The sequence below is a fragment of the Somniosus microcephalus genome, chromosome 32, assembly GCF_052327205.1.
Source record: "Somniosus microcephalus isolate GS21.2 chromosome 32, FLI_Smic_1.0, whole genome shotgun sequence".
In the NCBI taxonomy this organism is placed as follows: domain Eukaryota; kingdom Metazoa; phylum Chordata; class Chondrichthyes; order Squaliformes; family Somniosidae; genus Somniosus; species Somniosus microcephalus.
Window position 1 is genome coordinate 32437595 of NC_141018.1, and position 19840 is coordinate 32457434.

At 43.6% G+C, this 19840-nt stretch overlaps 1 protein-coding gene across 2 annotated transcripts in view; it reads right to left on the reverse strand.

Annotated features, from left to right (window-relative positions):
- Positions 1 to 19137, reverse strand: part of etfa (electron transfer flavoprotein subunit alpha) — a 53178-nt gene extending 34041 nt beyond the window's left edge. For both annotated transcript variants that reach the window (XM_085972321.1, XM_085972320.1), the window contains exons 1-7: positions 19030 to 19137; positions 11927 to 12076; positions 10822 to 10903; positions 8667 to 8749; positions 5282 to 5381; positions 2715 to 2825; positions 1795 to 1896 (exon numbers count right to left, since the gene is read on the reverse strand). In XM_085972321.1, coding sequence (XP_085828447.1) covers positions 1795 to 1896; positions 2715 to 2825; positions 5282 to 5381; positions 8667 to 8749; positions 10822 to 10903; positions 11927 to 12076; positions 19030 to 19080 — 679 coding nt within the window. In that variant the 5' untranslated portion in view covers positions 19081 to 19137. The remainder of the gene's footprint in view (positions 1 to 1794; positions 1897 to 2714; positions 2826 to 5281; positions 5382 to 8666; positions 8750 to 10821; positions 10904 to 11926; positions 12077 to 19029) is intronic.
- Between the last annotated feature and the right edge of the window lie 703 nt (positions 19138 to 19840).

Here is a 19840-nt window from a genome sequence, read left to right on the forward strand (position 1 = left end):
AAACAGTCTACATTGACAGAGAATTGCTATTAGGCTTTCATTGAGTGGCAATGGTGTAAGATGGACAAGCAACCCAGAGTCGTCCATCTTACAACATTCCTGGTTGCCCCCCCCAAGGGCATTAAGGGTGAGCTGTCGTAGTGACCTCATGACCTCTGGGTGCTTTCCCAGAACCATAAGGCTGCCAGTCCCTTACCACTATGAAACTGAACTCAAGTAATCTGGTAGTTAGCGGGGCGAGTACCAGAAATAACCACCATGAAAGCTATCGGATTGTCAAACAAAGTTTGATTCAACAAGACCCGTCATGGAACCTGTCACCCCTGCTTGGTCTAGCCTATACACGACTCTGGTCCCACACTGTAGTTAGAACATAAGAATTAGGAGCAGGAGTCGGCCATTTGGCCCCTCGAGTCTGCTCCGCCATTCAATAAGATTATGGCTGATCTTCGACCTCATCTCCACTTTCCCGTCCGATCCCCATATCCCTTGAAGCCCTCCGGAACGTGGCCTAGTAAGCCCCTCAGTTGTTAACAGAATTAGGGATGGGCAGTAAATGTGGCCACAACAAATAAATAAAAACACACTGTACATCACAAACGAAAACACATCAAGATACATTAAACCCCAAAGAAATTTTGCACCAAATTCATTCCAACCCAATTATTCATTTACTATAAAAACAGAAAATGCTGGGAACAGATGAAAGGTCAATGACCTGAAACGTTAACTCTGTTTCTCTCTCCACAGATGCTGCCCAACAAATGCATAGATTTAAAGTAATTGGTAGAAGGATTAGAGGGGAATTGAGTCATTTTTTCACCCAGAGGGTGGTGGAGGTCTGGAACTCACTGCCTCAAAAGGGTGGGAGAGGCAGAAACCCTCATCGCATTTAAAAAGTGCTTGGATATGCACTTGAAGTGCCGTAACCTACAGGGCTACGGACCAAGAGCTGGAAAGTGGGATTATGCTAGACACAGACACGATGGGCCGAATGGCCTCCTTCTGTTCTGTAAAATGCTATGATTCTATGACCAATGTTCCCTCTAATTTTTTTTTTTTTTTTTAGGTGCAAAGTCCCTTTAACGGGCTGTGCGGCCCATTCAAAATTATGCACATGTGCACGAAATTTCCAATTTGAAAAGTCAGCCCCTGGCTGCACAGGGCCTCCAGAAAGAGAGCGTTGTCTATGACCCTATAGCCCACCTGCTGAGTATTTCCAGCATTTTTCCGTTTTTATTTCAGACTTCCAGCATCCGCAGTATTTTGCTTTTGCCCAAATATTCATTTGTTATTTTGCAGAGAAGTAAACGAAGGGCAAGAAATAGCTCTGGGTTATATTTAAATGCTCTTTCTTGTTCAGATTCATTTATTTTTAATACAAATTGTTGCCCTGATAACACAACCTTGTTCTTTGTGATTTGAGCCCTTACAAGAGTTGGTGTCAAACCAGAGGCTCTTTTATTATCCGAGAATTGGGAAAATGGAGTCAGGCAGTCTGGGGGTGGGAAAGAACGCAGAAACATTTACAATGACAGAAAAGACCAGCGCCCTAGACAAGCTCTGGTCTTCCCAGTGTTTCATCGAGATTGATAGATTACAAACGATCACTGTGGGTACATTACAACTTGTAACACAAATCCAGTGTTTGCTCTTGTAACTTGTGGAACGTAGGAACATCCCTGGTTGTTACATTACAAGGTTGTACCTCACTCTGACCCGCCCCCTATTTGGGTAAAATGCAATGCTTACACTTCAAAGATTAGAATATTAGACACCACATCAGCTACTTACCCCCAGATATAACAATTTTGGCACTGGTCAGCTCCGGACGGTCACTTTTGGTCAGGTTTTGTCCAACCCATTCAGACACACCGGCTCCAGATAGGGGTGAAACTAACCACAAAAATAGTGAGGGGACAAAAATAACTTTTAAAAAGGAGAGCATAGAATGCATCATACAGAGTACAGGAAACACTTTTTTTTATCCGGCACTGACGGGACCGGTGTGGTGCCGGTTTATCAAAAAGTCCGGATTACAGAGAGGTATAGTAAAAGGTACGAGAGCCCCGTACACAGCAACAAATCCAGGCATCCCTGTTGCTTAGCAACAGGTGCAGGAATCCCGGCCACAACATCCAGGCATCCCTGTTGCTTAGCAACAGGTGCAGGAACCCGGTTACACAGCCACAGATCCAGGAACGGCCACTAATATGAAGTAAAACTTACCTGAACCTACTCCTGAATTTTGCCGGTTAACAGATTTCCAGTTATTTAGGTGCCGGTAAATCGAGAGTTTCCTGTATATATATATATATATATATATATATCTATATCTTAAGAAATCATCTTTAAAGGAAAACAAATTTGTTGGGAGGTAGTGTGGCCAAAGCACACAAAAGGCACCACCACCAGAAAACAGGTTACCTGGTCATTCACCTTATTTGCAATTTGTGCGACCTAGGCAACTGACCGCTGAGCTTGCCTGCAGAACCAGTTTTCCACAATGCACGTTCTCATTACCTGCATTTCATTCACAAACTTCTATACAACTGAGGAATGTTAATGTTCTTGCTTCAACAAAATGATGGCAGCGCTAACAGAAATCTAGAGGAATGCTGGCCGGGAAACCAGTTTACTCAAACCTTAAAAAAAAGCTAAGGTCGTGCCCAGAAACAAAGTATTAGAACAGTTTAGAGTTGAGGAGTATTTACCTTCCTCCGAACTTGCATCTCCTCCATTCACAGCAGCAGCTTCGAAAGATGTGCCACGCACGGAGAACACTTTCACTTCATCACTAGACTTCACCGTGCACAAAGCATTTCCTGGGAAAATGCCAAGAGTTAAGAACTGGAAAAAAAAATCGACCGAGGAAAAATAAAAATGCTCAGACTTCAAGGTGGACTTTTGAAGTCGGAATCCCCATAAACTCTCATTAGTTGCTTTTGAATTACCCTTAATCTCAAACACAAGTTTAGGAATGCACCCGCGGAAGAAATGGTTTCGCGATAAATAGGATCGAGCCTACATTCAAAACCTGGTTAATAATCGACCGCACGGGATCAAAGCAGATCAGTTTAACTCACGAGGAAGTTGCACAGTAAAGATTTTTCTTTCCACAACTTGGTGACATGACTGTGTAACACAGAAAGTAAAGCAATAGTGCTATGCATGGTATCGGCTGGGTTCAAAGATTGGTTACCTGTACTTATTAGTCACCGCACGTTCAAAATTACTCTGAATTATCAGTATCAGCATTGGACTTTGTATTAAAAAAAATCAGTTGTGGCTACGTAGCTCCGGGGCGACGCAGTAATAGGTACATTTCTCTTGACACGAGTACAAGGTACTTTTCTTTGATGTAACATATGCGCTCTGTCACAAGCTGGTATCCCCTGAAGGGATATCCCACTGCATCACACCAGTGGCGGGGCCACCATTCACTGAATAAAACACTTAATCTTTCTCCGATTGATGCTCACTTCATACAAACAAACATTTTTACTGGGCGCAGCTCTACAATAGCGTGTGGCTGCCTACAGCTTCAGATTTATCGCATTCTGATGGTATGCACTGGAATGATTGCATGCGCTTCGAATCAAAAATCATGTTTGCAAAATTATGTTTCTGGCCTCAAAGTGAAATGAAAAACACATTGCTGGCCTGCATAACATAATTTGTCGGAACAAATGGAAGTCCTGATCAGCATCATTTTACTGCTGGAGGCACAGTGGAAAGCCACCTCATGAAGTGGCACTCCCTGCTTCCAGGGGAAGGTACAATGTTGCCTATGAAGACACAGCCTTATTTGGAGATGGCACTGAAAGACCAAAGCCATTCGGTTCGCTTCTCGCCAAAAACTCTACACCCTAGCCCCCTGTTGCAGCCTCCTCTTAGACTGTTATCTGAGGTTAATCCCAACAGCGCACACTCTGACCGGGATAACCTTTAACTCAACTCCAACCCCCTCCCAACATTCAGTCCCTCGCTGAGCGTGCCTATTTGCACTCCCGCAACATCACCTGACTCCACCACCGCTGAAAACCCTTACAAACACCTTCACCTCCAGGTTCAACTTTTCCAACGCTCGATTCATTGACCATCAAGCTCCACAAACGTTAACTCACCCAGATATGTCACTTACATCCTATTGCGTACCAAGTCCCCTATCTTTGCCGACATCAAATGGCTCCCCATTCACCAAGGCATTCATCTCAAGATCTCCACGTGAGTTTACAAATCCCTCAATGGCCTTGCTCCACTCGACGCTGTGCAACTTCTTTTAAGCTTAGGGCCCAGGTCTGACCTGCCGCTCTGCTAAACCTGAACTATGCGCCACCACCTCCCCCCGCCCCCCCGCCCCCCATTCTAAATTATCATCGGAACCACATTCAACTTTTACAGCACTGCGCTCCAATTCATTTCCCAAAGGACACCACCTTGCTTTATCCCTCCCCACATTCAAACACCTCCTCAAAACCTACCTCTTCAACCTCGCCTCCACTTCCATCCTCTGACATCCCAGTTTCTGATCCAATGTCCAATTCCCTCCCCCCACCATGAGACGTTTCGCTGCATTAAAGGCATTGGTGGTGTAAGTTGTTGTAGCAAGTGAGGTATGAAGCACATCTGCCTGCTGTGAACAGTGGAAGGATCTACTGAAAGCAGCTACAGGAAACGTTGTTATATCCGGCACCGACGGGACCGAGCTGTTGCCGATCTATCAAAACTGCCGGACATACAAAGTTAATGTTGAAGCATACGGAGGTTTTCATCTCCGTATCCGACAACAAACACTGTTGCTTAGCAACAGCTTGTAAACAGTCAGCCCGTACCTTGGAAGCGTCTCTGTAGCTTAGCAACAGCTTCAGAGAGACTTTCCAGAGCCCGACTGTTGAAAACAAAGCCACGAGAAGAAAAAAAAAACTATCAAAACGGCTCCTGATTTCTGCCGGTAGATCGAGGTTTCCGGACATACAACCTCCGGATAAACCAAAGTTTCCTGTATCGTGTTCTATACAAGGCATTGCTACAATCTAAAAAGGTAAATAAAAGATTCAGTGTAGCAGGTGGAAGGAATGCAGCAATATAACTTCAAGCGCATGTTTTGTTGGTTCCATGCCAGATTCCTTTCTGTAATACACTGGAACACTAATGGCTCTGGAAGTGCTTCAAGTAGGAAGGTTAGATTTTACATTCAGTAAAAAGGCGTATTAACAAATTACAAGCCATTTATACCTTTGAAGCATCGTGTCAGTGACAGGCTTCACCTTGTTCCTACCTGCATAGATAGTTCTGACAAATGTGTCCGGGGCTTTAATTTCAATGATGTCAGAGATGGCGGCAACATCAAGTTTAGCAGCGATTCTAGGTACAAGATTCTGTAAACAAATGGAAAGCTGTACATAAACTCTTCTGTATTAAGTACAGTAGCCAAAGTTGATACTTTTAAGAAGTCAAACTGAATTTATTACATATTTTTTTACTACAAGGGCAAGTTTTGGGGAAATCTTTAGCACAACAATTTCTTGCCCTTTTTGGTTTGGTTATATTTAGGTCATGCATTCCACGTCATGCAGGTGTCTGGGTGGGAAAACAACCAGTCCCAGGCCTGTGCCAGTACCAGTTTCTAAGAGGCCGCTCACGCATTGAAGGGCAGCAAACCATTATCCGATTCTTGCTTTACACCCGTGTCCCGACCTGGGCAGCATGCCACCCTCAACCAGTACCACCAAAAATTAGCTGGGGAATTGCTGTCGATGGGATCTTGCTGTGCGCAAAATGGCTGCCGTCTTAGCCTACATAACGGTACTCAAAATGTTTCTCTCTCTACTTGAGTGTTGGGTTGCTTCTTAATACTTAGTAGACCTTTAACAAGAATTTTACTTTCAATGAGTGCTCTTTGAAATTCTGAAGCAGAATTGTGCTGTAATATACACACACACGTATATTATTGAGAATATATATACGGTATAATATTGAGAATATATATACGGTATAATATTGAATATATATACGGTATAATATTGAAAATATATACGGTATAATATTGAATATATATACGGTATAATATTGAATATATATACGGTATAATATTAATATATACAGTATATTAATATATGCAGTATAATAATATATAAAGTATAATAATATATACAGTATAATATTAATATATACGGTATAATATTGATACTATATACGGTATAATATTGATAATATATACGGTATAATATTGATAATATATATGGTATAATATTTATAATATATACGGTATATAATACATATATTAAAATATTAAAATATATATATTCTATTAAAATACATATTAAAAATATATTCAAATATATATAATATATATATATAATAGACACACACATATACATACAAGTGCATTTTTATTTATACTTACTAAATTCACAAAAGATTGCACTTTATTTAGTTCCTGATGTCCATATAGCCTTTATATTCTTTTAAAAAATTCAATCTCAGTTTATCTCCACTTACTCCATGTTATACTAGAAACGTTATGTTGAAACCCTAGACACAGTAATGTTCAAGTGGGAAAGGGCAGTTAATTAGGATATTGCTGGGAAACACAGAAAATGGTGGAATGCAGTCCAGGGAAAAGAGCAGAGCCTAATTCAATAAAATAGAACTTATGATATATAATGCACTGTGTAATGCACTGTAATTCAATTGCGATGCCATTAAGCCAGTGAGCTGACAGCTCCAAAACAATATGAAGTATTGCAGGAAAATGCTGCAGGAAGTGTTGTTGCAATTCAAGGGGCTCGGTTAAAGAGCTAAAGGAACTGATCAACCATTTACAACATTAAACTCCTCTTGTATGAGCCAGTGGGCATTTTTCTTTTCTGTAGAATCCGAGATGTTGTTAGAATCATGGAATGATACAGCACAGAAGGAGGCCATTCGGCCCATCACGCCTGTGCCGGCTCTTTGGTAGAGATATCCAATTAATCCCACTCCCCTTGCTCTTTCCCCATTGTCCGGTCATTTTTGTTCCCCCTTCAAGTAATTATCCAATTCCTGTTTGAAAGTTATTATTGAATCTGCTTCCACCGCCCTTTCAGGCAACGCATTCCAGATCACATATAATCTGGTTATGTGGTGCCCTCTAACTCGGCAATGGACACCTGATGTTAGAGGTGCAAAGTTATTGGAACATAACCTGCAAGATCTAAATTAAGAACATCTAAATTAAGAACAGTCAGTCTATAAAAGAAACATTTTCAGGGAACAGATTAGCTTGTCTTCATTCCGTGGATAAATATTTTTATTTTCAGTCACCCATATTGATATTTCTTAATAGCAAAATTTAAAAGTCACATATAAATAGGTACATAATTGACAATAAGTACCAGGCACATTGCTTCAGTGTCATTAAATAATCAAATGGTAAGCAGTGAGTGCCAGGACCTGGTCACCTTTAATACTGATTAATTCCATTATTAAAGCTGCTTAGAACATTAATTGGCCCGCTCCTGTTCCTAATGTCCAGGGACTCCACTGGTTAAGACAATGAGTTGCTGAGTTATACTGGTTACTAGGTCCGATCCCCAATTTGTGCCGAGTTCGTTGGTTGCTACATTTCGCTAATTTAGCAGGAGTGGTGCAACTAACATCAGCACCCCTAGGCTCGGATAAGCGGAGAGGAAAAATGCATCATTGAATATACCGAATATGGCCTACGGCAACAGATCATTTAGCTTATCTCACTCGCCAAAAGAAAAGATTGTAATGCCCATAGCCCTGTAACACTCAATGTGTACAGCTGTGTGGTATAAACCATCGCTTGAAAAGGATAGCTAGTTTTAAATCGCAAAGCAAGACATGAAGCTAGGAACTCTGGAGTAATTAGTCGAACATCCTCAGTGAGAACCAGTTCTGACGAAGGGTCATCAACCTGAAACGTTAACTCTCTTTCTCTCTCCACAGATGCTGCCTGACCTGCTGAGTATTTTCAGCATTTTCTGTTTTTATCCTCAGGTGAGAAACTGCTCAAGAGTCTATGATGGCACATTAAAGATCATAAGAAATAGTCAATTTGGTTTCAGAAGCAACAGGCCCAACTTGACAAACCTACTGGTTTTTGAGGTTAAGTAAACAAGCATCAACCAATGCATGTTGTAGGGCCAAAAACTGGAGTGCAACATTAGAAAACCAGACTTTCTGATAAGTAGATCAGTTTTTAGGCAGCGAGGATTTTTTTTTTTTAAACGTCGGAAGGAGTTTTTTTTTCCTGGCAAAATTAAGAGTAAATCAATTTATTCCCATGCAAAACAAAATTTTTCTCCAAAGTATATATTATAATGCTTCGCTGACAAGCTAATGTGAATTGAAATTCTGAGTAGAATTATTATTTTTTTTTTTATAAAAGAACTGCCTGATGTCTCACCCAGAGAGTGGTTAGAAATGTGGAACTTGCTACCACAAGGGGTGGTTGAGGTGAATAGCAGAGATACATTTAAGGGGAAGCTAGATAAGTACGAGGGAGAAAGGAATAGAAGGACATGCTGATAGGGTGAGATGAAGTAGGGTGGGAGGAGCTGCCTGGGGGAGGAGGATACACACTGGCTGTTGGGCCGAACGGCCTGTTTCGGTGCTGTGGATTCTATGTAATGTCTCGGCGACAGCATTTAACTCACCTTTCCAAAGGCAGAAGCCCCTGCACATATATGTGTGAATTTAAATTGCTTTTGTGTAGCCAGCACCAGTGGCGTCAGCTCCTCTGTGAACGATACAGAAAACGCAACATTAAGGACACAAATGAGCAGAGACAAAACATGCATATTACAGAGAGAAGTAAAATAAGGGTGCTCGGAGGACATCACATGAAGCAAGAAATGTTCACATAGGCAGAACTGGAGGCTAGCACATCGTAAATAACTTACTAGTCTATTCATTTGGTTCCTATCCTTTCTTCCATTACTGTTGTGGAGCTTTGTCATACACCTGCTATCTAAAGCTATGGTGGACAGATTTATTACCATGATAGGAAATACTTAAAACATACAGTATGCGTTATCACTAGGTTGTTCATTACATGTTATGACATCCAATAATAAATTTCAGGCAGGCTCTTTTAAACTACGAAAACACATGCTAGTGATGCAGGCATAATACAAACATTCAACATCACAAGGAAGCAACAGAACGACAAGAGGTCGTTCAAGCCTGCAACTTCAAAAGACAGTGCACAATCTACCTCAACCAGAGAGAGTGGTTAGAATGTGGAACCTCTCGGCCCAACAAGTCTATGCCGGTGTTTAACCTCCACACACACCTCCTCCCACCCTACTTCATCTAACCCTATCTGCATATTAAATTCAGGAAACTTTCGATTTACCGGCACCTAAATAACCGGAAATCTCGGTTAACCAGCAAAATTCAGGAGTAGGTTTTACTTCATATTTATTTGCCTCCTTCCATTTGTGCTGTGCAAGGGTGTGGCTGTAGCTGTTGCTAAGCTACTGAGACGCTTGAAACTTGTGTTCATTGTTCTACAGTTGTTGCTAAGCAACAGGGTTTGTTGCTTTATACGGAGCTGTCAGCTCTCCCTATCTTTTACTATAGCGTTCGGTTATCCGGAATTTTTGATGAACCAGCACCACGTCGGTCCTGTCTGTGCCGGATAAAAAAAAGTTTCCTGTAGGATTACACAGGATATACGGCACAGAAACAGGCCATTCGGCCCAACCAGTCCATGCCGGCGTTTATGCTCCACTCGAGCCTTGTCCCGTCTTTCCTCATCTAACCCTATCAGCATCACCCTCTATTCCCTAGCCTCCCCTTAAATGCATCTATACTATTTGCTTCAACCACTCCCGCACCACTCTCAGGGCAAAGACGTTTCTTCTGATTTCCCTATTTGATTTCTTGGTGACTATCGTATATTGATGGCCCCTAGTTTTGCTTCCATTCCTTTCTCCCTCATGTGCTTATCTAGCTTTCCCTTAAAGGCATCTATACTATTCGCCTCAACCACTCCCTGTGAAACTCTGCCCTAAACGCTACATTTCCTGAATAAAATTCTTTGTAACTAACCCCAACTAAAGGTTATAAGCAAAACTCTAGTTTACGTAACCAAGCTCACATTTCCACCATTCAGACCTCGTTAACTGCCCTCCAGAGACTATACCCCTCTTCTAACCCCAGCAGCAGCACATCACATCGAGAATTAGTCACTTTAGTCTGTACTTAGCTCTAAACCTTCAAGCCCATTCTCAACCAGACATTTATTGAGCAATTTAAAAAAAAAAAAATTTATATAAAGAGAGCTAATCTACACAACAATAACTGGGTGTTCGGTTTTACATGTTAACCACGGTGTGTCCGGAAAGTGCAAGGGATGGGGGGGGGTGGTAAACGATTTGTTTAAAACAAATCCTCTTGTAATCTCTAGTCTCGAGGCCGGTGAAGTTTGGACCTTCATATTCTAGTTACACACTTACAACCCCAAATAGCCGGCCCCGCAAACCCCCTTTTCTCCAATTAAAAAAGTTCAGCTGTGCAACTATTCCCTTTTAGCTTAGAGCCCCAAGTCCAATTAAAAAGTGGCACTTCTGAAAAAGTGCTACACATTCTACAAGATGATCTAATTATATTCTACATGTGGAACGTTGAAGAGCCATCATTTTGTTTTTTAAAAAAAAATCACAGATTTATCTTATTTTCATTATGTTTCAAGATCTTGCAAATGATACGTCCCCAAATCACTGAGGATGCAGTCGGTAGATATCTTCACACTTATGCAACTCATTTTTTTTTTTAATCAAACGCTACTGTAATATCCGTGCCCACCTGGTAGAAAACCTTTGAATGTGTCATTCTGGGCCACGAGAATCTTCGTCACACCTTGCACTTTACTGACCTCTTCTACCACCTGTAACCAATAAGCAAGCATCAGCTTTGACTGGAGGCCCAGAGAAACAAGGCAGGATCAGCAAGAGAAACATGTAAACAATCCCTGGGTCACAGTAAGAGCAGCACTGTGGTATATAAATACAGGAAACTCTTTTTTTTTTACCCGGCACCAACGGGACCGGCGTAGTGCCGGTTTGTCAAAAAGTCCAGATTAGAGAGGTATTGTAAAAAGTACGAGAGCCTCGTACATGGCCACAGATCCAGGCGTCCCTGTTGCATAGCAACAGGTGCAGGAACCCCAGTTACACGGCCACAGATCCAGGCGTCCCTGTTGCAACAGGTGCAGGAACCCCGGTTACACGGCCACAGATCCAGGAGTGGCCACTAATATGAAGTAAAACTTACCTGAACCTACTCCTGAATTTTGCCGGTTAACAGAGATTTCCGGTTATTTAGGTGCCGGTAAATCGAGAGTTTCCTGTACTCTTCGTCTCTCTCTCCTCCTTTAAGACGCTCCATAAAACCGAAGCTTTTGGTCACTTGCCCTATTGTCACCTTCTTTGGCTCGGTGTCAAACTTTTTTAGGAACATAGGAACAGGAGGAGGCCATTCAGCCCCTCGAGCCTGTTCCACCATTCACTGAGATCATGGCTGATCTGTGACCTAACTCCATCTACCCGCCTTTGGCCCATATCCCTTAATACTTTTGGTTAACAAAAATCTATCAATCTCAGATTTAAAATTAATTGATCTAGCATCAACTGCCGTTTGCGGAAGAGAGTTCCAAACTTCTACCACCCTTTGTGTGTAGAAGTGTCTCCTAATTTCACTCCTGAAAGGTCTGGCTCTAATTTTTAGACTATGCCCCCTAGCTTCTGTGAAGCACCTTGGGACATGTTACTACATTAAAGGCGCGATATAAACTGAAGTTGTTGTTGGAGGTCAATAAAGTCCTAGCGGTACGGTGTAAAATACAATAGTGATTTTAAACTGCAAGAATCTTTGAATCGTATGCAAATACGTTACGGCAAGCGCTTCTTACCTTGCCACAATTTGTGCCGGCAACCAAGCAGCATACATCGCCACCCAGCTGCTTGGCAGCGGTGATGGCATTGAGGGTGATGGGACTCAGCTTCTCGTCATTGTGCTCTGCTAGTACGAGGGTGCTCTGAAATCGCTGCAGGTAGCAGACCTGCAAAAAAAAGAAAAGAATGCCTTAAAAACTCTTGTCACTTCTGTTTCTTTATACTTCTTAACTTTTTAAAAAGTAAAAATAAATCCTGCATGGAAGTGAAGAATGAAATGCATGATATTATTAATACTTTCATATAGCCGAGGTTTAAGATGATGGAACTTAGGACTGCTACTTGGTTTTTTTAATGTATTGATACAAAAAAACAGGGAATTAAGTTAATACATTTTAATGTTGAATGATATTACCATGTGACATTTAATTAGCCACGTCAAACTGCTCCCACCAATGACAGACCTGTAACCGGCAGCAGTGACTCAGTTGGTATCAGGAAGCTGTGGGTTCAAGTCCAACTCCAGAGACTTGAGCACAAAAATCTAGGCTGACACTCCCAGTGCAGTCGCGAGGGAGCGCCGCACTGTCAGAGGCCCTGTCTGCTCTCTCAGGTTAACGTAAAAGATCCCACGGCACTATTTTGAAGACCACCAGGGGAGTTATCCCCGGTGTCCTGGGCCAATATTTATCCCTCAATCAGCATCACTAAAACAGATTATCTGGTCATTATCACATTGCTATTTGTGGGAGCTTGCTGTGCGCAAATTGGCTGCCGCGTTTCCTACATTACAACAGTGACTACACTTCAAAAAGGTACTGCGTTGGCTGTAAAGCGCTTTAGGACATCCGGTGGTCATGAAAGGCGCTACAGAAATGCAAATCTTTCTTTTATACTAATGTTATATAGCTCAAAATGCTGTCTCGAAACACAACCCAGACTTGAAGAGAAAATCTATAATCCTACTGTTGGGGTGTTTTCCACAATGGACACAAAACTTCACAAACCTATTATCTTTTACTGTTTTTGAGGGATAAATATTGGCCAGAACACCGGGGAGAACTCCTCTACCCTTTTTCAAAATATTGCCGTGATGTCCACCTGAAAGGGCAGACGGGACCTCGGTTTAACGTCTCATCTAAAATATGAAAAGCTCAAGGTCAGTACTTGAGCAAACACTAGCTCTCATTGCCAACATCAAGTTTCAGTGTTGTCGAGCCAACAGCTGATGTCATTGCCAACACCAAATCTCAGTGTTGTAATTCCACAAGGACATTCAGGCGAAATGACGACTGACTGCAGCATCATTACGGCAGACGTGTGAAATAACCTTCAAGTTAATTACTCGAGCATTTTCTGATAATTAGCTGAAGTATATTCCTTCCCAATTCAAACAGTGTGCAATTATCCCGTAACATGCAATTCCATAAACATAATATTACTGCAGTTCAAAAATCACATGATACATTGACATCAGTTCAAATGAGGCAATTTGATTATGGGAGTCTGCAGTACATTACAGTCTCACAACACCATACGAAGGTACAGCATTTAAAAAACCAACAAAGGGGGAAGGATAATCTCGAGGTAGAATTCCCCATTTTTAAATAGAAGCAAATAGTCTCAGCATAAATTTATTTGAGTTTTTTTTTAAGAAACAGTGTTATGTCCAGTGCTGGTGTGCCTCAAATAGGATCTCCTTCCCCAAAACAGTCATAGAATCATACAGCACAGGAGGCCATTCGGCCCAACGTGCCTGTGCCGGCTCTTTGAAAGAGCGATCCAATTAGTCCCACTCCTCCTGCTCTTTCCCCATAGCCCCGCAAATTCTGACGTTTCCAGTATTTATCCAATTCCCTTTTGGAAAGTTACTCTTGAATCTGCTTCCACCGCCTTTTCAGGCAGCGCATTCCAGATCACAACTCATTGTGTAAAAAAAACTCTTCTCCCCTCTGGTTCTTTTGCCAATTACCTTAACTCTGTGTCCTCTGGTTATCGACCCTGCTGCCAGTGGAAAGTTCCTCCCTATCTACTCCATCAAAACCCTTCATAATTTTGAAATCACCTCTATCAAATCGCCCCTTAACCTTCTCAGCTTTGAGAACAATCCCAGCTTCGAGTCTCTCCACAGAACTGACACCGTCTTTCATCCCTGGTATCATTCTGGTCAATCTCCTCCACACCCTCTCCAAGGCCTTGACATCCTTCCTAAAGTGCGGTGCCCAGAATTGGACACAATACTCCAGCTGAGGCCTAACCAGTGATTTATAAAGGATTAGCATAACGTAAAGGTCATGCTTCAAAGGTACATGTATAGTAAGCATCCCAGGGTAGCTTCCTGATCCTGGACACCCTGCTACAAGCTGGTAAATTCAAACGTCTGGCCTGCAACTTGCTATCCGTGAGCTCAGACAGCTCTCGAGCGGTTCACTGGTTAGATTGAAGTCACAGACATAGAGCTGCTCTGGGACACATCCTGTAAATACCATCACCAGATGGCAACTGTACATCCAGAGAACGGTTCCTCAGTATGAATCAGCACCACGAAGAGTGGGGGCAAACTGGAGGCCGTTTACCTCGAGCTCCACTCTTGCAGTTCATGATGGTATCTGAGCTCCTTAAATCTTTCAGAAAATGTTAGGCGGTGTAACAAAGTTCAATCAGCGACAACTCTGAGGAAGAGGCGGCTCAGAAAGTTGGCGCTTTTGTTAGAATATAGATTAAGGGGAGATATGAAAAGCTGGTATAAGCTGGATAGAAACAAGACGGTTTTCAGCGATGACGGGGTCTAGAACAAGGTGACACAAGATTAAATGCAAAACATTTAGCACACAGAGGGTTGTGAGCAATGTTCCCTGTAAGCGGCGCTTTGTTCTGCGCGGCCTGTTTCTTTTAATGCGCGGTCCCTTGTAAATACCGCGCATGCGCAGAAATTTAAATGTAAGCGCCAGTGAGCGGCCGGCACGGGACGGGACCTTGCAGATTACTGCTCAGCTGCGCACCTTAGCGGAAACATCGGTTGCGAGGCCGTGGAATGCAATGCCGGAGTTAGTGATTGAAGCAGACCATGTCAACGTTTCAAAATAGGTCAGATAGGTGGTTGATGGCAAAGCAAATAAAGGGATATGGGAACTCATTGGGATTGGGACCACTGCTTGTGTTAAGGGTAAGCACCAACACAGACTGGATGGGCTGAGCAGCTGGTTTCCGTGTTGTACTAATGACTCAAGTTATTGCTGGGGACCCGAAGACTTGAGGAAATTGTACTGGAGTATTATAAAGGAAATTACAATTATCTATAGGCTTAATATTGCTTGGAAAGTATTATTCCAAATCTGGGAATTGATCAAGAACACAACTGAGCATTAAACTATGAATTTTTTTTTTTTTTTTTAATTCGTTCTCAGACATTTGTTGCCCTGACATGGCCACTTCAGCGGCCCCTAGAGTCAACTTCAGAATGTGGGACAGGAGTCACATGTAGGTCAGAGCAGGTAGCGTTGGTAGATTCTTTTCTTTAAAAAAACGTTAGTGAACCAGTTGAAGTTTTTTTTTTTTGCAACGATCCAGCAGTTTAAAATCGTGGTTTCTGGTGTTGTCAGCTGTGGCTAAGTTAGTACCACCCTCGCCTCCGAGTCATAAGGTTGTGGGTTTACAGTCCCCACTCCAGAAACTTGAGCACAAACATCTAGGCTGACGCTCCCAGTGCAGTGCTGAGGGAGTGCTGCACTGTCGGAGGTGCCATCTTTCGGATGAGACGTTAAACCGAGGCCCCGTCTGCTCTCTCAGGTGGACGTAAAAGATCCCATGGCACTGTTTCGAAGAAGAGTGGAATCCTGGCCAAAATTCATCCCTCAACTAACATCACTAAAAAAGATGATCTGGTCATTGTCACACTGCTGTTTGTGGGAGCTTGCTGTGCGCAAATTGGCTGCCGCGTTTCCCACATTACAACAGTGACTGCACTTCAAAAAGTACTTCATTGGCTGTAAAACGCATTGGGAGGTCCGGTGGTCGTGAAAGGCGCTATATAAATGCAAGTCTTTCTTTACCGCACAAATGATCAGGTTCCTTCAATCATTTTCACAACTTGCCACGTCAGGATTTGAACTCTCCGCCTCTGGCCCAGTACTATAACCGCTGTGCTGCCGCACTCATGTTACACAAACAAATAACCTCTCAAGTCTCTCATACTTGCAATGACGCTTATAAAAGTGAAGTGTCAAAACCTCTGCACATCTGTCCATGTAACCCCAGCTTTCTTCAGGGCAATAGGTTTGCAATGACGTCATTTGTTTTCCTTCGAATCACTCTGACCTTGGGAATATTGACAACATTCCTCTCCATATTAGGTTTTTTGATTTGATCTCAATTTTGAATGGGGGGGGGGGAAGGGAGGGAAGGAGAGGAAAAATGACCTAATGCAGTTACCCACTTTTTATTAAAGGGTCCTAATCCTAATATATTTCACACACACACACACACACATAGGGTATGGTAGCATAGGGGTTATGTTACAGGACTAGTAATCCAGCGACCTGATTTGAATTCAAAAACCCACCACAGCAGCTGGGGAATTTAAATGGTTAATTAAATAAATCTGTAATAAAAAGCTAGTAAAAAGCTACCATGAAACTACCAGATTGTTGTAAAAACAGCCACATCCTTACCCGGTCTGGCCTATATGTGACTCCAGACCCACAGCAATGTGGTTGACTCTTAACTGCCCTTTGAAATGGTCTAGCGAGACACTCAGTTGTAGTCAAGGTGGCGGCTCACCATCACCTTTGAGGGCAATTAGGGATGGGCAATACATGCTGGCCTTGCCAGCGACGCCCACATCCTGCGAGTGAATAAATAAAAACTCCATATACCAGCGCCATCAGTATCCCAGAGCTCCTGGCTTCAGATGTTCAGAGATTCAAGCAAGTGGGAAGCAGGGCAATTTACCATCAATTTAACACGACACTCACCATAATAAAAGTTAACTACTTTTCTATTCTATCCCTCTAGAAATAATCTCTAGTGCTTGGTTTGCTTTTTTTTTTTTTTTTAATAGCCTTGTTAACCTGTGTTGATACCTTTGATCCTCTTCCCCCTTTAGATTCTTATTTTCCAAGTAATATGTGACCCCCTATTTTTTTTACCAAAATGTAGTACCTCTCAGTTATCGGTGTTGAATTTCATTTGCCAATTATATGCCCATTCTGAAAGTTTATTAAGTCTTCTTGTAATTCAACCTGAGTGTTGGCATCCCCCCCAATTTGGTGTCGTCCGCAAATTTAGAAATTGTGGTTTTGATTCCAAGGTCTAAATCGTTAATATAAATTGCTGTACAGACAGATTAACTCATTTTTAATAGCAGTCCCTCTCACTTTATTTTTAACCATCTTTTTAAACTCCTGTTCTATAACTCTATTTATTCCCTGGCCATCAATGTCCTCCCTTACTTTACTCTTTCCTATGCTCTCCTTTCCTGTTTTGTTTATATTGAGTCTGGTTTCATTTCTTGTAGATCCCTCCCCGTCTTACTAGTTTAAAGCCTTTACCACCTCCCTATTTAGCCTTTCTGTATGGCATTACTCTGTCGGTTACTTTAATAGAGACATTATACCATTAAAAATAGACAGGCTAATGCCTCCACTAAAATAGCTGTCAGAGGAATGTCATAAGGACAAGGTAAGCGGTCATCCATTACTATTGCCAATATGCATTTCAGCCTATATTGCTCTTTTAACGAAGATATGATGAACCTTTATAAAACACTAGTCCAACCGCAACCGAAGTATTGTGCCCAATTCTGGGCACCGCACTTTAGGAAGGATGTGAAGGCCTTAGCGAGGGTGCAGAAATGTTTTTACAAGAATGGTTCCAGGGATGAGGGAATAAAGTTACATGGATAGACTGTCAAATCTGAGGTTGATCTCCTTAGTGCAGAGGAGATTTGAGGGAGGTGTTCAAAATCACGAGGGGTCTGGACAGAGTAGGTAGAGAGAAACTGTTCCCATTTGGCAGAAGTGTGGAGAACCAGGACGAGACAGATTTAAGGCGATTAGCAGAAGAACCAAAAGGTGACATGAAGAAAAACTTTTTTTGACGCGAGTGGTTAGGATCTGGAATGCACTGCCTGAAAGGGTGGTGGAGGCACCACGCACCAAACTCATGGTCTACAGAGCAGCAGTGATACCCACCCTCCTGTATGCTTCAGAGACATAGACCATGTACAGCAGGCACCTCAAAGCACTGGTGAGGTATCACCAACGCTGCCTCCGCAAGATCCTGCAAATCCATTGGCAGGATAGGCGTACCAACGTCAGTGTTCTCGCTCAGGCCAACAACCCCAGCATCGAAGCTTTGACCACGCTCGATCAGCTCCGATGGACGGGTCACATTGTCTGCATGCCCGATACGAGACTCCCAAAACAAGCGCTCTACTCGGAGCTCCGGCACGGCAAGAGAGCCCCAGGTGGGCAGAGGAAACGCTTCAAGGACACCCTCAAAACCTCCTTGAAAAAGTGTAACATCCCCATCGACACCTGGGAATCCCTGGCCCAAGGCCGCACAAAGTAGAGGAAAAGCATCCGGGAAGGCGCCGAACACCTCGAGTCTCTTCGCCGGGAGCAAGCGGAAGCCAAGCGCAAGCAGCGCACGTCAACCCAAGCACCCCACCCACCCGCCGTCTGCCCCACCTGTGACAGAGACTGTAGGTCCCGCCTTAGACTCATCAGTCACCTGAGAACTCATTTTTAATGTGGAAGCAAGTCATCCTCGGTTCCGAGGGACTGCCTAAGAAGGTGGTGGTGGTGGAGGCAGATTCGATTGTGGCTTTTAAAAGGGAGTTGGATAAGTACCTGAAGGAAAAGAAATGTGCAGGGCTACGGGGGGAGTGGGACTAGCTGAAGTGTTCTTGCAGAGAGCCGGCACAGGCTCGACGGGCCGAATGGCCTCCTTCTGTGCTGGAACCGTTGTAGGAGTGCAAGTTGTTGTTGTTGTTGTTGCACCGACAGCAAAATAAATCCCCAGGCCGCGCTCCGGCCTCCGGGGCTGAGCTGAGCCGCTGTAACCCGGCCCCGGCCTTCCTCCTCTCCCCCGGACCCCGCTCTCTCACTCACTCACTCACCGCCGCCGCGGCCCAGGCCGGGCCTCTCCGCCGAGCGCAGACTCGCAGCATCTTCCAGCCCCTGGTCAGCCTGATCCCGCGAGAACTCCGCCCGCTCCGCGAGAGCGCGCTGATTGGTGCGTTCCGGCCCCCCCCCCATTCAACTTTATTGGCACTGTCCGCGCGAGCAATCTGGGACAGCACACCTGTCCATCACACTCCACTGCATGCACACCTGTCCATCAAACTCTCCACTGCATGCACACCTGTCCATCAAACTCTCCACTGCATGCACACCTGTCCATCAAACTCTCCACTGCATGCACACCTGTCCATCACACTCCACTGCATGCACACCTGTCCATCAAACTCTCCACTGCATGCACACCTGTCCATCAAACTCTCCACTGCATGCACACCTGTCCATCAAACTCTCCACTGCATGCATACCTGTCCATCAAACTCTCCACTGCATGCACACCTGTCCATCACACTCTCCACTGCATGCACACCTGTCCATCACTCTCCACTGCATGCACACCTGTCCATCACACTCCACTGCATGCACACCTGTCTATCACACTCCACTGCATGCACACCTGCCCATCACACTCCACTGCATGCACACCTGCCCATCACACTCCACTGCATGCACACCTGCCCATCACACTCCACTGCATGCACACCTGTCCATCACACTTCACTGCATGCACACCTGTCCATCACATTCCACTGCATGCACACCTGTCCTGCATACTTGTCTTACACGCCTGTCCTGCACACCACTTAAGGTACACCTGTCTCGCACACCTGTCCTGGACACCTGTATTGC